General features: G+C 43.1%; 1 protein-coding gene across 1 annotated transcript; it reads left to right on the forward strand.

The window, feature by feature from the left end:
• The first annotated feature begins 1,325 nt into the window (after positions 1-1,325).
• LOC123406037 (BRCT domain-containing protein At4g02110-like) lies at positions 1,326-8,735 on the forward strand. The gene is made up of 9 exons (XM_045099538.1): positions 1,326-1,403; positions 1,501-1,605; positions 1,697-1,798; positions 2,492-2,576; positions 3,964-4,030; positions 4,117-4,161; positions 4,291-7,482; positions 7,726-7,942; positions 8,111-8,735. The coding sequence occupies exons 1-9, from the start codon at positions 1,326-1,328 to the stop codon at positions 8,684-8,686; spliced, it is 4,467 nt and encodes a 1,488-aa protein (XP_044955473.1). The 3' UTR covers positions 8,687-8,735.
• The last annotated feature ends 13,629 nt before the right edge of the window (positions 8,736-22,364 follow it).

The following is a 22,364-nucleotide window of genomic DNA, read 5'->3' on the forward strand; positions in this document are numbered from 1 at the left end:
ATTTTTTCCCACTCGGTTTTAAAGGAGTTTTCAATGGCATGTACGATTGCACTCTTTTCCCTTATGAGCTTTCTTTTAAAGTTTCTCATAATGGTTTTTAGTGAGGCAATATCTTCTCAAAGATAATATGTCATACTTTCTATTTTCCTTACCAGGATTTTTAAAGGAAGTACTCAAGACATACTAATTGTTCCCTAAGCTTATCAATGAGTTCTCTCCTTCTTCAAAGGTTTTCTCATATGAGTTATCAAGAGACAATGATCATCATATGTTGCATCATTTTCTCCTTATTTTTCTCACTGGGTATGAAAGAGTTTTAGCAACATATTTACTCTATTCTCTTCATATTTTTCCCACAAGATTTTTGGGGGAGACTCTTAAGATTATCTCGAAGATTTCTCAAGATGGAAGATCTATATGCAAGAAGCTTTCAATGATGAAACATTCAAGGAGCGGTGTTGTACAAGGGGGAGTGTTAGAAATTAATTAGTAGATTAATTAGCCAAGGAATGTGTCCAACCCCGAACAGTCGTGTTTCTCTCTTTATTGCCAACAGACACCTGTTCTGGAGGGATGCCTCCGAACAAACACCTCTTCTTCGCATCTCTTCCAGATGTATATATACTTGAGAATCAATAGAAATCAGGACTAATCGTCCATTCACTTTCATTCAATCTCGTTTCACTCTAACAACTACTATATGATACTCCCATTATGGCCAGCCTAACATGGAGGGAGGTTTTGAGAGAAAAGTGCCACCATCAGGTCCAGATTTGACCGTTTTAGAGGCGTTCGTCAGAACATGGCCACCTGACGAACGTTCGCCAGATAACATTTAAAACAAAATTACGATGAGACCCACATGCCTTCTCCCGATTTATTTCACCGGTTGCAGCTACGTGGCAGACGCGAACGTGCCACGCGACCGCCTAGGGGTGTCGAATTTTTTGCTGCCGTTCCCTCCCAAACCCCGAAAACCAAAATCCCCATTTCCCTCCCCCCCTTCCAAATCTTCCCCGGCACGGCGCCGACCCTCCAGGTTTCCAGCACACCACCGCGCAACACCCCCCCAACCCAACCCTAGCCCCCCCTCCGATCCAGACCCCCCCCCCCCCCCTCCGGCCCTGACCGCCCGCCATGGCCTCCCCCGCCGGCGACGACGACTACGACGACCGCGACCTCTTCGCCGGCGTCCGCTTCTTCCTCGTCGGCTTCGACAACGTCTCCGAGTCCCAGGTGCGCGCCTCCGCCCCCCGACCTCGCCCCCTCCCCTCTCCCCCCGACGCTAACCACCGTCGCCGCCTTTCCTGCAGTACCGGTCGGAGATGGTGCGGCGCGGCGGCGCCGACGCCGGGCGGCTCGGCGGCGGCTGCACACACGTCGTCGCGTGCGGCCGCGTCTACGTGAGTCTCGCCTGCCACGGCTCTCCCGCTTCTTGTTTCTTTTCCGCGGTGGGTTTCTTGGGGGATCTGGGACCGATTTGGTGCTCTGCGTGTGCAGGACGACCCCGTGTGCGCGGCGGCGCGGGCGCAAGGGAACAGGGTCGTCAGCGAGCTCTGGGTGGACGATAGCCTCGACCGGGGTTTTCTCGCCGACGCCGACAGGGTCCATCTCCTTGCTAGTGATATGTTAGCCGCACTCCTGTCACTGGTTTGGTTTCCTGATGAAGCAGGACTTTTTTTCTTTTCTTTGCCAGGTTATTTACTGGCCAACGAAAGATTTGAACGGCATACCAGGCAGCGACTCGCTGCAGATTTGTCTGACGGGGTATCAAAGGAATGACCGTGAAGATATTATGGTAACACCTTGCCACTCGTATCCTCGTATCTCCCTAGTGAAAAATCCTGAAACATGAGCTATGCCAACCTTTAGTTGATTCCCTTTAAGATTAACACATCAAGGTGAAGTTTTTGTCACATTGTGTTGTGCTGTCAATTTTTTGACTTGTAATACCATTCTAGAGCTTTCTTTTGCCTTCATAGCATCATGACCGATGATCCCTAAAATATTTTAATCATCACAGTAACGATTTAAGTGGAAGTGTATAGATCATGTAACATTGAGCGCATATGCTTCAGAAGTGAATTTTGCTTTTGGCTGGGTCAGCTCAACCCGAAAGAACCGTGTCCCACTCACGAGTAACTATAATAATACACTGACACTCAGATGGTGAACATGCTATCATTCTGATTACTTTGTAGTATTCAGTGAGTTTAGAGTTCATTGGACCCTAACATACAAACCTATGTTTTTTTTTCTATAGCAGATACTCTCTAGTTAGTATTTGTTTTCTACCTAGCACATGGGTGCCATATATGTAGCCTTGAGGATAATTTTGTTCCCTTGTCCTTATGCTGTTTTCCTAGCACCTTATTTTTGTGGAATTTGTGGGCAGATTCTTGAGATGTAGTTGAGTTATGGAATTTATGCTTCACCAGTTATATACATATCCTGACTTATAATACCGCCCCCCTTTTCATTCTTAATGCAGAAAATGGTCTCTTTGATGGGCGCACATTTCTCCAAGCCTTTGTTGGGACACGTAGTCACTCATCTTGTTTGCTATAAATTTGAAGGTTTGTTGCTTTTAGCAGCCAGCCAGTGCCGTAAATATGCATAGATAGGTCATTTTAATTTTGCTGCTTTTCCCTCGGCACACCTTCATTGATGTTGTCGTGTACTTTCTGCGTTGCTAAATATAAGTCTTTTTAGAGATTCCACTACGGGCTACATACGGAGCAAAATGAGTGAATCTACACTCTAAAGTATGTCTATAAATCTGTATGTAGTTCGTACCGGAATCTCTAAAAATACTTATATTTAGCAACAGAGGGAGTAGTAATGGCCATGCATTTGCAAGAGCGGACATTAAGATTTTATTTCTTACTGTTATCTGTGGTTCTTTGTTTTATATGTAACGTTTATAGATTTGTTGCTAAGAACTAACTCTAATGTCACATTTGTTCCTCAAGTTTGTCATCAGATTAGGATTTTGGGTGAACTAGTTGAAGTATAAAACCTGATATAATACCTTGAGTTCAAGACTTGGCTAGGCAATTTAATAAAAAAAATCTAGCCACTCTAGTTCACGTTGTAGGCTAGAGGGAGCCTAGACAATAGTGGCGATGTTGAAGTAAGAATCTTTGATGTCATTTGGTGTCTGAACACTACTTGAACGCACCGATGGCATCACACTGTCAGTATTTTCTTTTCTTTAACTCTGTGGTCGAGTAAGAATGTTATACCCAAATTCGTATCTTGATGTCACATTTGTTTCTTAAGTTTGTCATCAGATTAGGATTTTGGGTGAACTAGTTGGAGTATAAAGCTCAATATGATACCTTGCGTTCAAGACTTAGCTAGCCAATTTAATAAAAAAAAATCAACCACTCTTGTTCATGTTTTAGGCTTGATCGAGCCTAGATGCAATTGGCAATGTTGAAGTAAGAATCTTCGATGTGATTGTGGTTGAACACTACTTGAATGCATACATGGCATCACATTGTCAGTCTTTGCTTTTCTTGTCTTTATGTGAGTCATATGAAAAGTAATCTCATGATCATAGACAGCCCTTGATATGTGTGGTGTACAAAATATGATTCCTGCGTGCTCCTGATTTTCACTTTTTTTTTTCTGTTTTTGGCCGCCCTTGTAGTTTGAACTACTGGTTTCTGGTAATAGAAATTGGAGAGGAAGACCTTTATATAGTGTCTAATGATGAACATAAGAGAAGTTGCGAGATTTGGTAAAAAACGTGCCATGTATCTTGGGAAGAAAAGTCACTATTTGTATTGTTTAGAAAGCCTCTAATGAAACATAGGCTTCTCAGTAACATGAAATAAATCACACCATACCCATCGAATGTCTGTTTTGGATCATTTCTTTGTGCATGAGTATATCATGATGTGAGAAATTGTTATATGCTCCTTGAATGTAACATCTCATTTTTTTAAAATGAACTAGGTGAGAAGTACGAGCTTGCCAAAAGGTTGGGGATCAAGCTTGCTAATCACCAGTGGTTAGAAGATTGGTATTGCACATCAGCTTTTCTTTGTAATCTTAACTATAAAGCTCACATGTTAAATATCCTTATATTATTATTATTTCCCTTTGCAGTTTAAAGTCATGGGAAATTCTTCCAGTAGATGATTATAACAAGAGGCAAGTAAAAGTACAGCTGCATACTTCTTTTGAGTTCTCTTTTCAACTTTGATTGTATCCATGTTCTGATTTAATCTTCTCACTATAATACTCGTTAGGGAAATTAATTCTGTCTATTTATTTATTCAGTAGTTGGGAACTAGAGATAATGGAGGCGCAAGCCAAGGATTCAGAAGATGAAGTAGATGCTCGAACGCCATTCAACAGCAGATCTGGAGTTAAGCACACTCCCAACCCAAAAAACAGCATAGGAACTTCTCACAATTCTGTGGTCGATGTACCGACCAGGCCAGCACCAATTATTCCCAGTGATAATCAAAATATGGCTGTGGATAGACATCTGAACACCCCAGATCATATCAGAAAGGAAGAAAATGTAGTCAACAAGACACATCATATCACAGCTCAAGGCACTCCTATCATTAGTAGGTTGGCAAGTTCTGCTAACACTGATAGTGGTGCTCCCGTTCAAACTCCTTCTGTTATCAGTGGCAATAGAGAGGAAGTTGCAGTAAGAGATTTGGACAATCCAAATCAGGCCCAGCCAGCAGAATACAAATATGTTGGTACAGACATTGCAACTGGCGCATTGGGCACCCCAAGCTCAAGCAGGATGAAAGTTTCTGCTAACGATCATTCCCATTCCCCAGATGAGATCCTCACAGTACCAAAGAACATGGCAACTCCTATAGCAATGAATGCAGGTGCTAACAGTGCTAGCATGGAGGTTGATGGATCAGTTGTTAACAATGTCAATGCAGAGGTTTCTGAATCAGGGATTGAAAAAACGATTCCTTACCAGTATGCTGCTGTGATCTCTAAAAATGGTTCCAGTAGTGCAAGTACAACAAAAAAACAAACAACATCACCGCAGAAGGTTCCACTTAGCAGAGTGGCGAGTGCCCTTGCTAAGAAGCAACATAGTGTTCCCACTAAGGTAAATGATGCACATGTAGGATCCAATTTGGAGTCGACTAAGGTGACATCTGAGGAAACTATTGAGATCCATTCCTCAGACGAGACCCTGATGCTGCAAAAGAACATAACAACGCCTAGCGCAAGGAATGCAGGTGCCAAGAGGCCCCGCAGTGCTAACGCGGAGGTTGATGGATCAGTGGTTGGCAATGGTAAGGCAGTAGTTTCTGAACCAGAGACTGACAAAATGATTCCTCACCAACATGCTGGTGCAACCTCTGAAAAGGGTACCAGTAGTGCAAGTGCAACAGAAAGAAAAGCAATGTCCCCAAAGAAGGTTCCAGTTGGTGGAGTGAGAAAAGGTGTTCTTGCAAAGAGGCAACAGAGTGTTCACACTAAGGCAAATGATGCACATGTAGGATCTGATTTGGAGTTGAGTAAGCTGACTTCTCATGAAAATATCGAGATCCATTCCTCAAGTGAGGCCCTCATGGTACCACAGAACATAGCAACTCCTAATTCAAGGAATGCAGGTGCCAAGAGGCTCCGTGGTGCTAGCATGGGGGTTGATGTATCAGTGGTTGACAATGGTAAGGCAGTAGTTTCTGAATCAGAGACTGGCAAAATGATTCCTCATCAGCATGCTGGTGCAACATCTGAAAAGAACACCAGTAGTGCAAGTGCAACAGAAAGAAAAACAACACCTCCAAAGAAGGTTCCAGTTGGTGGAGCGAGAAGTGTCCTTGCGAAGAGACGGCAAAGTGTTCAAACCAGATTAAATGATGCACATCTAGGATCTGATTTGGAGTCGAGTAAGGTGATTTCTCACGAAAATATTGAGACAGAACCTAAGAGGTTTTGCAGCAGTGCAAATGATGATGAACATGGAAGAAAGTCACCCAACAAGTTGCTTAGTACGAGAGTGAAAAATACAGTTGTTAAGAAGTCTCGAAATTCTGACACCAGCACGACCGTTGAACCACAAGTTGATAAAGCTGAAACAGTCCCTGCAGAGTCACTGTTTGAACCACAAGTTGATAAAGCTGAAACAGTCCCTGCAGAGTCACTGTTTGATGACTTGTTTCCTTCAGAAAATGTTAAAGATGACCCTAAAAAGCTTTCAAGCAGTGCAAGTGTGGATGGTTGTGGCACAGTTTCCCCTGAGAAAATATTGAGAACTAGAGTTAGGAAAGTGGTTGCCAAGAGGAAAATAAAAAATATGGAAGACAAGTCAGGCAGCAAGCATGGCAAAATTGGTAGTAGCATTGCATCTGCAGCTAAAGCACTCTCATCAGAGAGAATAGACAGTGCATGCAATATCGAGAAAGCAACTGCTGACCAAGACTCCCTGAAGGGCAATAATGATGGTGTGAGAGACGTATCTGTATTGTCTTTTAAAGATACTGCCGCTGTAGACAAGTCAGAAGGAATGCACAATTCCAAGTTGAGAGGTAGTAGAAGAAATAAGGCTCCTGCTTCAGAGCATGATAATGATAACCAACAAGACCATGGTGATCTCAGTTCTAGAACCAGTTGCGGAAATGGTGGTTTGAATTCCAAATTTGCTTTGAAATCAAAGAAGAATAAAACAGATATGCTTGACAAGCATGGAGGGATAGACAAGTCAGAAGGAATGCACACTTCTAAGTTGAGATGCAGTAAAAGAAATCAAGCTCCTGCTTCTGACCATGACAACGATAACCGACAAGACCATGGCAGCAAAGATACTGTCACTGTAGACAAGTCAGAAGGAACTCGCAATTCTAAGTTGAGATCTAGTGCAAGAAATAAAACTCCTGTTTCAGAGCATGACAATGAGAACCAGCAAGACCATGGTGGCAAAGATACTGTCACCGTAGACAAGTCAGAAGGAATGCACAATTCTAAGTTGAGGAGTAGGGGAAGAAATAAAGCTCCTGCTTCAGACCATGACACTGAGAACCGACAAGACCATGGTAGCAAAGATACCGTCACCATAGACAAGTCAGAAGGAACGCACAATTCTAAGCTGAGATCTAGGGCAACAAATAAAACTCCTTCGGACCATGACAATGAGAACCGACAAAACCATGATCTGAATTCCAAATTTGCCTTCGAATCCAATCGTGGAAATGGTGATCTGAATTCCAAATTTGCTTTGGAAGCAATGAAGAACAACACAGATGTTGTTGACAAGCATGGAGGGATAGAAGGAAATGGTGCTGGAACCTTGATCACATTGGACCCTGCATGCTTTATTTTAAGTGGACATCGTCATCAGAGAAAAGATTATAGGTCAATACTTAGACGCCTGAAGGGACGAGTTTGCAGGGATTCACATCATTGGTCATATCAAGCAACACATTTTATTGCCCCGACCCCCCTCAGGAGAACTGAGAAGTTTTTTGCGGCAGCTGCTGCAGGCAGGTAACACTGTGATCTAGATCCTTACGAACTTAAATTTTGCAGTACAGTCAATAGTTTCTTATTGACTTATTTTATAGTCCTTCATCAATGAGACCAGAAAGAAAATAATATACTGCTTAATAGGACAAATTGACATGTTTGCGACATGTGTATGTGACTTCCCTTTTGTCTTGCCTACCTACTATCTTGCTAAAGCCTGTCATGTCACAAATCTGAATGTTAGCTTTGTTTCTCCTGAAATAGGTGGATCCTCAAGAGTGATTACTTGACCTCTTGCAATGAGGCTGGCAAGTTATTGGCTGAAGAGCCATTTGAATGGTCTGGTACGGGCCTCAATGAGGGTGAGACGATTAGCTTTGAAGCTCCCAGGAAATGGCGTGTTCTAAGGCAGCAGATGGGTCATGGTGCCTTCTATGGAATGCAGATAGTCATCTACGGACAGCTCATTGCTCCATCACTGGTGAGTCTTTCTTGTCAATCGACTTACCTGACAAAATGATCAGTGCTAAAGTATTTCTGACGAAGCAATGCATGCATTGTGAGCTTATCTAGCCCCTGCATATTTGGAGGTTCCATAGTTATTGATCCTCCAGTTCATCTTAAGAACTTCTCTGTTCATCCCTACCAGGATACGGTGAAGCGTGCGGTGCGTGCAGGCGACGGCAACATCCTAGCAACTTCCCCGCCATACACTCGGTTCCTGAACTCCGGCGTCGATTTCGCCGTGATCTCAGCAGGCATGCCCAGCGCGGACGCATGGGTCCAAGAGTTCATCCGTCACGACATCCCGTGCGTCAGCGCCGACTATCTGGTCGAGTACGTCTGCAAGCCTGGCTACCCCCTGGACACGCATGTCCTCTTCAAGACGAGCCGTCTGGCCACCAAGTCCCTGGACAAGCTGCTGAAGAGTCAGCAGGAGGTGGCCATGGATAACCTGGAAGCATCCGAGGACGATGGTGACGATGACCTGAGCTGTGCAGCCTGCGGGAGCACAGACCGGGCGGAGGTGATGCTGATCTGTGGCAGCGAGGATGGCACGGTCGGCTGCGGGGTCGGCATGCACATCGACTGCTGCGACCCGCCCCTGGACCACGTCCCTGACGATGACTGGCTGTGCCCCAAGTGCGAGGCGCCCAAGGCCAAGAAAAAACCCCCTAGGGGCGCGGCGAGCAAGTCGAGAGGATCATCCAAGCAGCGGAGGTGATTCTGGTTCTCTCGTCTTCTGTACTAGACTCCCTGTTTTATCGAACACAGACAGAAGAAATAGTAGTGTATAACAGCGCCAGTGTAATATAAAGCTGTGATGTCGACAGAAATGCCGCCTCAGCATTTCTCTTGTAATAGTTGTTCCTTTTCCATCCACGGCTGTTTTCACTTGGTTTCATCAGTGTGCATTGATAGTGATTATAATTTGCTGTAAAGCCATCCGAATCCAGTAGTGTTTTTCTGCAACTTCCATTTCATTTTTTTTGAGTCACTGAATGACAGTTCAAGTTTCGTTGTAAAAAAGAGGTCTATTTGTCAATTTTTCATCTTGGAAGACCAATAACCTCTTTTCGGTGCTTTGATCATAAAGAGTGGGTAACATGCTAGCAGCGATTCGTGATTTGTTTTATCCTCTGGTTGTGAAGATGGTCGATCTGTGATTTGTTCGATCCGGTTTGGCTAGGGGAGTAAGGCCTCTGGTTGCTAGGTGAGTAGGTGTTTGATAAAATGCATGAAACAAGTACTTCATATTTTTTGATAAGAAGCGTTTTATATTACTTAAAAGATTTTAGCATTACACCCGGTCTCTACATAACTAGAATGCACATAGTCAAACAAAGTCAATAACAACAACAAAGCCTTTAGTCCTAAACAAGTTAGGGTAGAATAGAGGTGAAATTCATAAGATTTCGCCACCAACTCATGGTTGTGGGACATGGATAGCAAGCTTCTACGCATCCTTGTCCATGGCTAGTTCTTTGATGATGCTTCAATCATTCATATATCTTTTTATGGATTCTTTCCATGTCAAGTTCGGTCTACCGGTCTCTTTTGACATTATCCGCATGCTTTAGTCGTCCGCTATGCACTGGGGCTTCTGGAGGCCTGCGCTGAATATGCCCAAACCATCTCAGATGATGTTGGACAAGCTTCCCTTCAATTGGCGCTACCCCAACTCTATCTCGTATATCATCATTCCGAATTCGGTCCTTCCTTGTGTGGTCACACATCCATTTCAACATGCGCATCTTCGCCACATCTAACTGCTGCACATGTCGTCTTTTAGTCGGCCAACACTGAGCGTGCCATACAACATTGTGGGTCGACCCCCGTCCTATAGAACTTGCCTTTTAGCTTTTATGGCACCCTCCTGTCACAAAGAATGCCAGAAGATTGGTGCCACTTCAGCCATCCGGTTTTAATTCGATGGTTCACATCTTCATCGATATCCCTATCCTTCTGCAACATTGACCCCAAATATCCGAAGGTATCTTTCTGAGGCACCACCTGACCATCAAGGCTTACCTCCTCCTCCTCGTGCATTGTAGTACTGAAAGCGCACCTCATGTACTCGGTTTAGTCGTCATAGTCAAACAAATTCCTCTTACAAAAATTGAAAAATAATAAAAGAGGCGAAATACAAACAAACATTGAGAGTTTGAATAACGCCTAAATCGGAGGGGGGCCAATCCTAAGATCATGTTGTCATCCATGTTGGGTAAAAGTATCCCTCGACGTATCCTTCAATCGTGTACATACCTTCGTAAACAAGTCTTGATCCTTCATACTTTGTAAAAAGGATCATAAACGAAGATTCCCGGTACATCTGTAGATAACCTGCACAAGAGAAGTATTTTTATTGTTGAAAACCTTGTCATTTTTACATAGCCAAATCGGCCAAATAACGGCAAGCGCTCCCACACTGAGAAGAGTTCTAAGCGTGTGATCAATCCCATGTAACCAATTACCAAATATATTAGTAACACTACAAGGAGGATACATGCGAGAAACTATTTGGATGACTGACCTTATAGAACGAGTCAATCTGCATTGGAAGAACAAATTTAATATTGTCTCGTCATGCTGACAAAAGACACATTGTGTACATCCATGCCAATTCCTCTTAATAAGGTTATCTTTAGTAAGAATGACTCCGCGACGAAGATACCATGCAAATATTTTATTCTTAAGAAGTATCTTCATCTTCCAGATCTTGAGTGGCACATCAGACTGGAGTAAGGCTCTATACATAGACTCCAGTGGGAATTGTCCATTCCCATGTAGGTTCCGGCGAAATACATCGGACCCATGTGACAAATGTACCATGGAAAACCATTGAAGCAGGGTTTTCCATGATTGGAGTCTGGGAACAATTAAATTCCTCCTGAACGTCATATTTGGCGGAAATAAAACCATGACAATGGTATCACCTTTGTGATGCACAATCTTGTATAGAGCTGGAAATTGTTCCCGGAGTGTAGCATTGTCTAGCCATTTATCCCCCTAGAATCTAATTTGTGAGCCGTCCTTAATCAAGAATGATACATAGTAGAATAAATACTTCTTCATAGCCATTAGACCCGCCCAAAAGTAAGAATCACCAGGATTTCAATATACTTGGGATAATGCCTTGGAATCCACATATTTTCTTCTTAGGAGGGCTTGCGATACCCTAGCTTTCGTTAGTAACCTAAACAACCATTTGCCAAGTAGGGTCCTATTCTTAACCTCAAGGTCATGAATGTCCAACCAGCCTGGTCTTTGGGACGACAAACCACACTCCATTTAGCCAATCAATATTTGTTTCTCTAGCTATCTCCTTACCAAAAGATTCTTGATCGGAAGTAATCCAATCTATGTAACACTCCTTTCGGCAACTGGAAGAAGGAAATCATATATAGTACCATATTACTTAGTACTGAATTTATGAGGACCAATCTTCCATCCAGAGATAGTAGTTTACCTTTTCAACTGCTTAGTATTTTTTGTATTTTCTCATCGACGTGTTTCCATTTAACATTTGTGAGTCTCCGATAATGTATCGGTATCCCCAACTATTTTATATAGAGAATTAAGTTTTAGGGGGTATGCTAGATGAAGAAACTTTAATCACTACAGTTCACTCCTACATGAATAAAACAATGGCACCGTGGTATTTTTTACACGGTAGACCAACCTAGTGTCTTTATTTTTATTTAATGTTCACACCTGCTATGCAAAGTCAGCCAATCTGACTCCCACGAGTAGGGATTGCAATGGGGCGGGTTTGGATAGGTATAGCTGATCCAAATCATATCGAGGAGCCCGTCCGTCCGTTAGCACCCATAAAAGTGTCCATGAATAAGTCTGATGCTCCACATATCCACACCCGTTGGATATTCATATACCCATGTGTATACATATCCATGTAGTGATAAAACATGACATCCATATTGATACGTACTTCCTCTATTCCTTAATATAAGTCTTTCTAGAGATTTCACTAGGGACTACATACAAATTGAAATGAGTGAATTTACACTCTAAAGGTGGACGAGAAGACTGGCCTTGCATGGTCTTCTCGTCCACCAGTTGGAAGTTAAGACGACTTTCCTGAACGGAGAGCTAGACAAGGAAATATACATGCAACAACCAGATGGCTTTGTAATAGATGGTCAGGAAGGAAAGGTGGGTAAGTTGTTGAAATATTTACATGGCCTGAGACAAGAACCTAAACAATATCATGAGAAGTTTAATGCAACCTTGACATCTGTTGGGTTCGTTGTTAATGAAGCCGACAAATGTGCATACTATCGCCATGGTGAGGACGAAGAAGTTATATTGTGCTTGTATGTTGATGACATGCTGATATTTGAAACCAACCTCAAAGTGATTGAGGAAGTTAAGTCATTTTTATCTTAGAACTTTCAGATGAAGGACCTTGGGGGTGACTGATGTTATCTTGAACATCAAGCTATTGAGAGATGATGAGGGTGGAAATACACTTCTGCAATCCTACTATGTTGAGAAAATTTTGAGTCATTTTGGCTATTTGGACTGCATTTTTTTCTCAAACACCATATGATCCTAGTTTGCTCGTTCGAAGGTTGAAAGACACAACTAAAGATGAATTGAGATACTCTCAAATTATTGGTTCACTAATGTATCTAGTGAGCGTAACAAGGCATGACATCGCGTTTGCCATGAGCAAACTGAGCCAGTTTGTGGCTAATCCGGGTGATGTACATTGGCATGTTGTTGAAAGAGTTATGCGCTAAGGTACCATGAACTATGGACTTCACTATATCGGATACCCGACGATACTTGAAGCGTATAGTGATGCAAATTGGATCTCTGATGTTGATGAGATGAAGGCCACTACTGGGTATATGTTTACTCTTGGGGGTAGTGCTGTTTCCTAGAAGTCTTGCAAGCAAATGATCTTAACGAGATTGACAATGCAAGTAGAATTAAAATCATTAGACACATATGGTGTCGAAGTAGAATGGCTTCGAGATTTTTTGATGGACTTGTTGGTGGTTGAAAAGCCGATTTCGATTATCCTTGTGAACTATGATAATCAGACAGTTATTGTCAAAGAAAAGGGTTCAAAGGACAACATGAAGTCGAACAAACATAAAAAAATGAGATTGAAAGTTGTCAGGCGTTTAAGAAACTCCGGAGTGATAGCGTTGGATTATATCCAAACGACTAAGAATCTCGCAGATACCTTTACTAAAGGGCTATCATGTGTTGTGATAGATAATGCATAGAGGGAGATGGGTATGAGGCCTACATGAATTTCCATGGTGGTAACCCAACCTATGTGATTGGATATCCCGTGAAGTAGGACCTTGGAAAACAAGCCGGTGGTGAACTGCGAGGAGTTACTTTACTAACCCACTCTGTTGGAGATGCAATACTCTGAGAAACTGTATGGTAGGTTGACTACTGTCTTAATGTGTTCCAAAGCTTATATAAACAATATTCTATCCTATCCAGTGATCTTTGGAGGAACACACCTATATAAGCCTGGCTGCTGGTCACACCCTATGAGATTGGGGTGATCTCCAGCAAGCTCACGAACATGCCAAGACTGTGACTATGACGGATCGATAGAAGACGTGTCTAGAGGGGGGGGGGGGTGAATAGACTACTTGTCAAGATAAAAAATCATAGCCTTCTGATTGAAATCTCTGACGATGGCTAGACGAATGCTGATGATAAAAAACCTTCCCCTGCAACGGCACCAGAAGAATGTTGCTAGCACTCCCCGGCAATGAAACTAGAAGAATGTTGTTGATGGCCCACCAGCGCGTGGGTTCGCAGCAGTTTTTGAGGGTGGAGTATTCGACACAATTTGTTGGTTTACCAAACAGGAGGTGAGAGGATACTCTCGAGTATTAGCAGCTGAATTTGTCAGATTCAACCGCACCTGAAAGATTAGTATCTGCAAGCAAAGTAGTAACAAAAAAGTAGTATGATAACAACGGTGTCAGAAACGATGTTTTGACGGCAGACTCTTCCTAACGATTGTATCAATGGCGCCAAGTTGCCTCTTGTCAGTTCCCGTCAACGATCAGCGAACCAAAAGTGTAGCAGGTAGCAGCAGTGTAACGAGTAACAGCAGTGGCAAGGAACAACAGTAGTGACAGCAGTAGCAAGTAGCAACAGTAGCAAGCGACAATAGTAGCAACAGTAGCAGCAGAGCAAGACAAGTAACAGCAGCAGCAACAGTAGTAACAGCAGCAGAACAAGACAAGTAACAACAGCAACAATAGTACTAACAACAGCAGAGCAAGACAAGTAACAACAATAGTAGGACAAACTCGTAGGCAATGGGTCGGTGATTTGTTTGGATGATATTCATCATGCAACAGCTATAACACGGAGAGATATGTGGCTAGCTCCCGTTCGTCAATGTGATGTAGGCATGCATTCCGTGTGTCGTCATACATGCTTAGGGAAAAGAACTTGCATGACATCTATTGTCCATCCCTCCCGTGGCAGCGGGGTCCAAAAGGAAACTACGGGATATTAAGGTTCTCCTTTTAATAAAGAACCGGACCAACGCATTAGCACTTGGTGAACACATGAACTCCTCAAACTATGGTCATCACCGGGAGTGGTTCCGGTTATTGTCACTCCAGGGTTGCCGAATCATAACACATAGTAGGTAACTACAACTTGCAAGATCGGATCTAAAACACACATATATTGGTGACAACATAATAATTTCAGATCTGAAATCATGGCACTCGTGCCCTAGTGACAAGCATTAAGCATGGCAAAGTAGTAGCAACTTTGATTTCTGCACAAAAATAACACCAAGGAAATTCTGCTGAAAACAACGTTAGTCGAGGTTAGTTCCATTCAAATCATGCAAATTAGAGTCCAAAACAAGGGCAAAATAGTTTGGAAAAGTAGATACGATGGAGACGTATCAACTCCCCCAAGCTTAAAACCTTGCTTGTCCTCAAGCAACTCAGTTGACAAACTGAGAGAGAAAGAAAAACTTTGACAAACTCTGTTTGATCTTGTTGTTGCAACCATGTCTAACTCATAACCAGAATCTCAGCAAGGTCACAAGTTAACCACATAAGCAAATGACACAAAGGTCTCATGGTAAACTAATATCAATGGCATAATCAGCTAACGAGCAAATAATAATGAGTTTCAAATACCAACACTTCAATCAAAACAAGAATGAAGCAATATGAATAGGTGGTATCTCGCTAGCTCTTTCTGAGACCGCAAAACATAAATGCAGAGCACTTTCAAAGATCAAGGGCTGACTAAACATTGTAATTCATATCAACGAAGATCCAGTCATAGTCATACTCAATATCAATCAAAAGCAAAGCATAAAAATGACAGAGGTGCTCTCTAATTGGTGCTTATATAAGAAGAGGATGACTCAACAGGAAAATAAATAGACAGGCCCTTCGCAGTGGGAAGCATTGATTTGCAGAGGTGCCAGAGCTCAAGCTTTGAAAACAAAGATAATAATTTTGGGTGGCATGCTTTCATTGTCAACGCAATGACCAAGAGTTCTCAATATCTTCCATGCTACTCATGCTATAGGCGGTTCCCAAACAGAAAAGTAAAGTTTTAACTCCCATACTAACATCAATCCGGGGGGGGGGGGGGAGTCTTGTTTTACAGTTATGTTTTCGATTTAAGCGTGGAACTGGGCATTCCAATTACCGGCCCCTTTCTCGTGAATGACTGTGAATATAACACATGTCGAGGATAACACTCCTAGCATGGTAGATACCAATAGCCCTCTGTCACCACATGAGCGATTCGGGCATGCAAAACAAATTATTTCTTGGAGGTTTAGAGAATGGCACATGCAAATTTACTTGGAACGGTAGGTAGATACCGCAAATAGGCAGGTATGGTGGACTCTCATGGAAAAAAATTTGGGTTTATGGAAGTGGATGCACAAGCAGTATTCCGCTTAGTACAAGTGAAGGCTAGCAAAAGACTGGGAAGCGACCAACTAGAGAGCGAGAAGAGTCATCAAGATGCAATGAGTTTAACTAACATTGAAGTCAAGCATGAACATGATATAAATCACCATGAACACGAACATCATAGAGGCTATGTTGATTTTGTTTCAACTACATGCATGAACATGCACCAAGTCAAGCCACTTGAAACATTCAAAGGAGAATACCATCCTATCATACTACATCATAGTCATCTCAAAGTATATGTTGGCATTCAAGACAAACCATTATAAACTCTCAGCTAACTAAGCATGGCATCAGAAACTATGATCTCTAAGTTGTCATTGCAAACATGGTTCTCTCACAAAAGAGCTAAATCTGGGTCGACAAGTTAGTCATATTTACAAAAACAAAATAGATAGAGTTCATACCAGCTTTTCAGTCTCAGTCACTTCATCATATATCATCATTGTTGCCTTTCATTTGCACGATTGAACGATGTGAACAATAATAAGCGCATTGGACTAAGCTGAATCTGCAAGCAAAAACAAAGGAGAAGACAAAGTAATATGGCTCTTTGAAAGCTAAACAGGTAAGCATGCAAGAACCAATAAACATTGTAACCAATATCTTCTACCTTGACACAAAGAAAAAGAAAACTATTTACACGGGAAAGCTCCCAACAAGCAAAATAAGAAAGAAAAATCTTTTTGGGTTTTCTCACAAAACAAGAAAACAAGAAAACGAAAAGAAACTAGCATGGATAATACAGTGGCAAAGTGTAAACACCGGCTAACAAAGTGAAAGCATAAGCATGAATGTAAAGTCGGGGAGAACACGTACTCCCCTAAGCTTAGGCTTTTGGCCTAGCTTGGTCTACTCCCATGGATGATCGTGGCGAAATCCAAAGTCATCATGGGTGTTATACGGGAGTGCTGCAGCCACTACCTGAATAGCTGCCTCACGAAGTCGAGCAACAGTCGCCTCCCTCTCATACTCCTCTGCCTCTCCTATGGTTATGTAGTATCTTCATTTAACCTGAAAGTCAAAGAAAGCACGAGCAGGAAGGGTAATATGGAAAACACGCTACCGGTTAAATATCAAGCGGTATAGGAGGGATCCATGATCTCTCTCAAGGAACTGGTAGCGTGCTAGAGCGACACGATCAAGGTAGGCTGTACGGAGAGGAGGGTCTTCTGGACGGATGGATACTCCAAGAAAATTTGGTAAGCGTGTAGCATAAACTCCACCAAAGAAATCCCCCTCACTGGCATTTTGATTCAGCCTCCTTGCTATTATAGCTCCCATATTGAAGCTCTTGTCACCTGTTACTGCGCTCTTAAGAATACTAAGGTCGGAAGCGCATAGGTGACAATGTGCACCCTTGCCGTTAATGCACCTTCCTATGAAGAGGGCAAGGTAGTGCAAGGGAGGGAAATGTATGCTTCCTATGGTGGCTTGCGTGATATCTCTGGTTTCTCCAACAGTTATATTGGAGACAAAGTCTCTGACCGAAGACTTAGGAGGATCATTAACACTACCCCCATCAGGTATCTTGCAAATCCTATTGAAATCCTCCAAATCCACGGTATAGGATTTATCGTACAGATCAAACAATATGGATGAGTCACGGCCAGCTAAAAATTTAAATCTACGCACGAAAGAGGCAGTGAGCATAGCATACTGTTCACATTTATCTGAGAGGAATTCTTCTAACCCGGCATTGCGGACAAGTGCATCAAACTTATCCTTGAAACCTGCTTCGATTATGAACTCATCGGAAGGCCATTCACATGGTTGTACCGATGCGTCCCTTAGTTGAAAAGGTTCGGGCTCCCGAAAAGAGAGACGAGGACCCTTCTAACTTGAAGAAGCACCATGAAACTTCCTCCTGAACATAATTTCCTTTTGCTGAAATTTTTGAAGTTCAAGAGAAAAAGTGAATAAAGACCCACCACACCTTGTAGCAACTACTCCTACTAGTGCCTAGAGACCGTATCACGCGCTAAAACTACTTGGAACCAGCTAAAATCAACATTTCTAGCTCAAGAACAGGGTCACCAAGGTAGCAAGAATTCGCGAAGGATAAAGCACTAGAGCAAAAACTAATTGGACCAATGGAGGAGTCACTTACCAAGGAGTAATTTCCCCAAAACAGTTCGGAGAATGGTGCTTTGAGCAAGGAGATCGAAAATCACAGCCAAATGAGCAAGAACACGGGTTTGAGCTGCGAAACAATTTTTTCTGGAGGTGGAAGAAGAGCCTGGGAGCTGGAATGAGTGGAGGGGGTGCCTGTGGGCCCCACAAGCTTGCACCTCGCCACCAGGGGGGTAGGTGGCGGTGGCAGGGCTTGTGGCCCACTGGTCTGCCCTAGGCCAGCTCTCAGGCCCAGAAATTTTCAAAAAATCCAGAAAAAGTCATACTAAATTTTCAGGACCATCGGAGAACTTCTATTTTCGAGGTATTTTTCTCTGGGACGCTAAAACAGAAAACAGGAAAAACTAAACTAATTCTATCATTTTTCTTCTAAGCAAAAGAAAAGGAAAACTCAAAACAGAGGTATGTGACTCCTTGATTCATCCGTTTCATGGTCATCGAAAGAAATCCGTCAATGGGATTGATCAAGTCCTTATGACAAAACCTTCTCGAATCACAAGAGAGAACGGAGAATTTTCGAATAGCCACTAAGTCACCTCAATGGGGATATGTATCTCCCCAACAAGGAAATCATACTTCATCTTGGCACGAGGAATAGGGCATTCAAAGCTCCCAATGAGAATCGATGAAGTCTTTTCGATAGCATTGATGCAATGTACTGGATATCGTTTCTTCAGAAAGTGCATTGTGTGCTCATTACCGTTGACGTGGAAAGTGACATTGCCTTTGTTGCAATCTATAACAGCCCCTGCAGTGTTTAAAAAGGGTCTTCCGAGGATGATAGCCATGGCATCGTCCTCAGGAATATCCAAGATAACAAAGTCTGTTAAGATAGTGGTGTTAGCAACCACAACACGCACATCCTCGCAAATGCCGATAGGGAAAGCAGTTGATTTGTCGGCCATTTGCAGAGAAATTTCAGTGGGTGTCAACTTATCCAACTCAAGTCTACGATAAAGAGAAAGCGACATAACACTAACACCGGCTCCAAGGTCACATAAGGCAGTTCTTAGATACTTTCCTTTAATGGAGCAAGGTATAGTGGGCACTCCGGGATCACCAAGTTTCTTAGGAGTTCCACCTTTGAAAGTATAATTGGCAAGCATGGTGGAGATCTCAAGATCTGGCATCTTCCGTTTATTAGTCACGATATCTTTCATGTACTTGGCATATGGAGACATCTTGAGCATATCAGTTAACCGCATCTGCAAAAAGACGGGTCTTATCATCTCAACGAAGCGCTCAAAATCCTCATCATCCTTTTTCTTGGATGGCTTAGGAGGAAAGGGCATAGGTCTCTGAACCCATGGCTCTCTTTCTTTACCATGCTTCCTAGCAGTGAAGTCATTCTTGTCATATCTCTTAGGTTGTGGATTATCAAGATTAACCGTAGGTTCAATCTCCACATCCTCGTCATGGCTAGGTTGAGCATTATTATGAACATCACTGTCCATATTGTCACCAGGTTCATGTTCATCACCTGATTGTGTTTCTGCATCAGACGCAGAAATATCATTAGGTTCTTCAGGTGTGACAGTATTTGGTGAACTGGCGTGTAGGATTCTATCACCCTTCTTCTTCTCCTTAGGATGACTAGGTGTATCAGCATTGATTCCTTGAGAATCTTGATCAATTCTCTTAGGATGACCTTGAGGATACAAAGGTTCCTGAGTCATTTTGCCTCCTCTAGTAATGACTCTGACAGAGTTGTCATTTAATTCATTGAGCAAGTCATTCTGAGCTTTAAGTACTTGTTCTACCTGAGTAGTAATCATAGAGGCATGTTTACTCAGAAGCTTCAGATCATTGACATTTCTGTCTACACAAGCACTTAAATGGCTAAGCATACGAGTACTTTGTTCCAAATGTCTGCTAACATAATCATTGAAACTCTGTTGTTTGGCAACCAAGTTGTCAAATTCATCAAAGCATAGGCTAGCAGGTTTATCAAAAGGAATATCACTCTCATCAAACCTACGCAGAGAATTCACTTCCACTACATGTATCGGGTTATCGAGACCATGGATCTCTTCGATAGGTGGTAGATTTTTGACATCTTCAGATCTAATGCCTTTCTCTTGCATAGATTTCTTGGCTTCTTGCATATCTTCGGGACCGAGGAATAGAATACCTCTTTTCTTAGGAGTTGGCTTAGGAGGTGGTTCGGGAATAGTGCAAGCATTATCGTTGATCAAGATGTTATTCAGTAGAGTCTCAGCTTGTTCTATAGTTTGTTCCCTAAAAACACAACCGGCACAACTATCTAGGTGGTCTCTAGAGGCATCGGTAAGTCCGTTATAGAGCATATCAAGTATCTCATTCTTCTTAAGAGGGTGATCAGGCAAAGAATTTTGTAGCTGGACGAGCCTCTGTTGGAATTATGCCCTAGACGCAATAATAAATATAGTTATTATTATAATTCCTGTATCAAGATAATCGTTTATTATCCATGCTATAATTGTATTGAATGAAGACTCATTTACATGTGTGGATACATAGACAAAACACGGTCCCTAGCAAGCCTCTAGTTGGCTAGCCAGTTGATCAAAGATAGTCAGTGTCTTCTGATTATGAACAAGGTGTTGTTGCTTGATAACTGGGTCACATCATTAGGAGAATCACGTGATGGACTAGACCCAAACTAATAGACGTAGCATGTTGATCGTGTCATTTTGTTGCTACTGTTTTCTGCGTGTCAAGTATTTATTCCTATGACCATGAGATCATATAACTCACTGACACCAGAGGAATACTTTGTGTGTATCAAACGTCGCAACGTAACTGGGTGACTATAAAGATGCTCTACAGGTATCTCCGAAGGTGTTAGTTGAGTTAGTATGGATCAAGATTGGGATTTGTCACTTCGTGTGACGGAGAGGTATCTCGGGGCCCACTCGGTAATGCAACATCACACACAAGCCTTGCAAGCAATGTAACTTAATGTAAGTTGCGGGATCTTGTATTACGGAACGAGTAAAGAGACTTGCCGGTAAACGAGATTGAAATAGGCATACGGATACTGACGATCGAATCTCGGGCAAGTAACATACCGAAGGACAAAGGGAATGACATACGGGATTATATGAATCCTTGGCACTTAGGTTCAAACGATAAGATCTTCGTAGAATATGTAGGATCCAATATGGGCATCCAGGTCCCGCTATTGGATATTGACCGAGGAGTCTCTCGGGTCATGTCTACATAGTTCTCGAACCCGCAGGGTCTGCACACTTAAGGTTCGACGTTGTTTTATGCGTATTTGAGTTATATGGTTGGTTACCGAATGTTGTTCGGAGTCCCGGATGAGATCACGGACGTCACGAGGGTTTCCGGAATAGTCTGGAAACGAAGATTGATATATAGGATGACCTCATTTGATTACCGGAAGGTTTTCGGCGTTACCGGGAATGTACCGGGAATGACGAATGGGTTCCGGGAGTTCAACGGGGGGGGGGGGGGGGGGGCAACCCACCCCGGGGAAGCCCATAGGTCATAAGGGTGGCGCACCAGCCCTTAGTGGGCTGGTGGGACAGCCCAAAAGGGCCCTATGCGCCATAGAGATGAAAATCAAAGAGAAAGAAAAAAAATGGGAGGTGGGAAGGAAGGGAAGGACTCCCACCCACCAAACCAAGTCCAACTCGGTTTGTGGGGGGAGTCCTCCCCCCTTGGACTCGGCCGACCCCCTTGGGGCTCCTTGAGCCCCAAGGCAAGGTCCCCTCCCTCCCACCTATATATACGGAGGTTTTGGGGCTGATTTGAGACGACTTTTCCACGGCAGCCCGACCACATATCTCCACGGTTTTTCCTCTAGATCGCATTTCTGCGGAGCTCGGGCGGAGCCCCGCTGAGACAAGGTCATCACCAACCTCCGGAGCGCCGTCACTCTGCCGGAGAACTCTTCTACCTCTCCGTCTCTCTTGCTGGATCAAGAAGGCCGAGATCATCGTCGAGCTGTACGTGTGCTGAACGCGGAGGTGCCGTCCGTTCGGTACTAGATCGTGGGACTGTTCGCGGGATTGTTCGCGGGGCGGATCGAGGGACGTGAGGACGTTCCACTACATCAACCGCGTTCACTAACGCTTCTGCTGTACGATCTACAAGGGTACGTAGATCACTCATCCCCTCTCGTAGATGGACATCACCATGATAGGTCTTCGTGCGCGTAGGAAATTTTTTGTTTCCCATGCGACGTTCCCCAACAGTGGCATCATGAGCTAGGTTCATGCGTAGATGTCTTCTCGAGTAGAACACAAAAGTTTTTGTGGGCGGTGATGTGCATTTTGCTGCCCTCCTTAGTCTTTTCTT

Source organism: Hordeum vulgare, chromosome 6H (genome assembly GCF_904849725.1).
Source record: "Hordeum vulgare subsp. vulgare chromosome 6H, MorexV3_pseudomolecules_assembly, whole genome shotgun sequence".
Lineage (NCBI taxonomy): Eukaryota > Viridiplantae > Streptophyta > Magnoliopsida > Poales > Poaceae > Hordeum > Hordeum vulgare.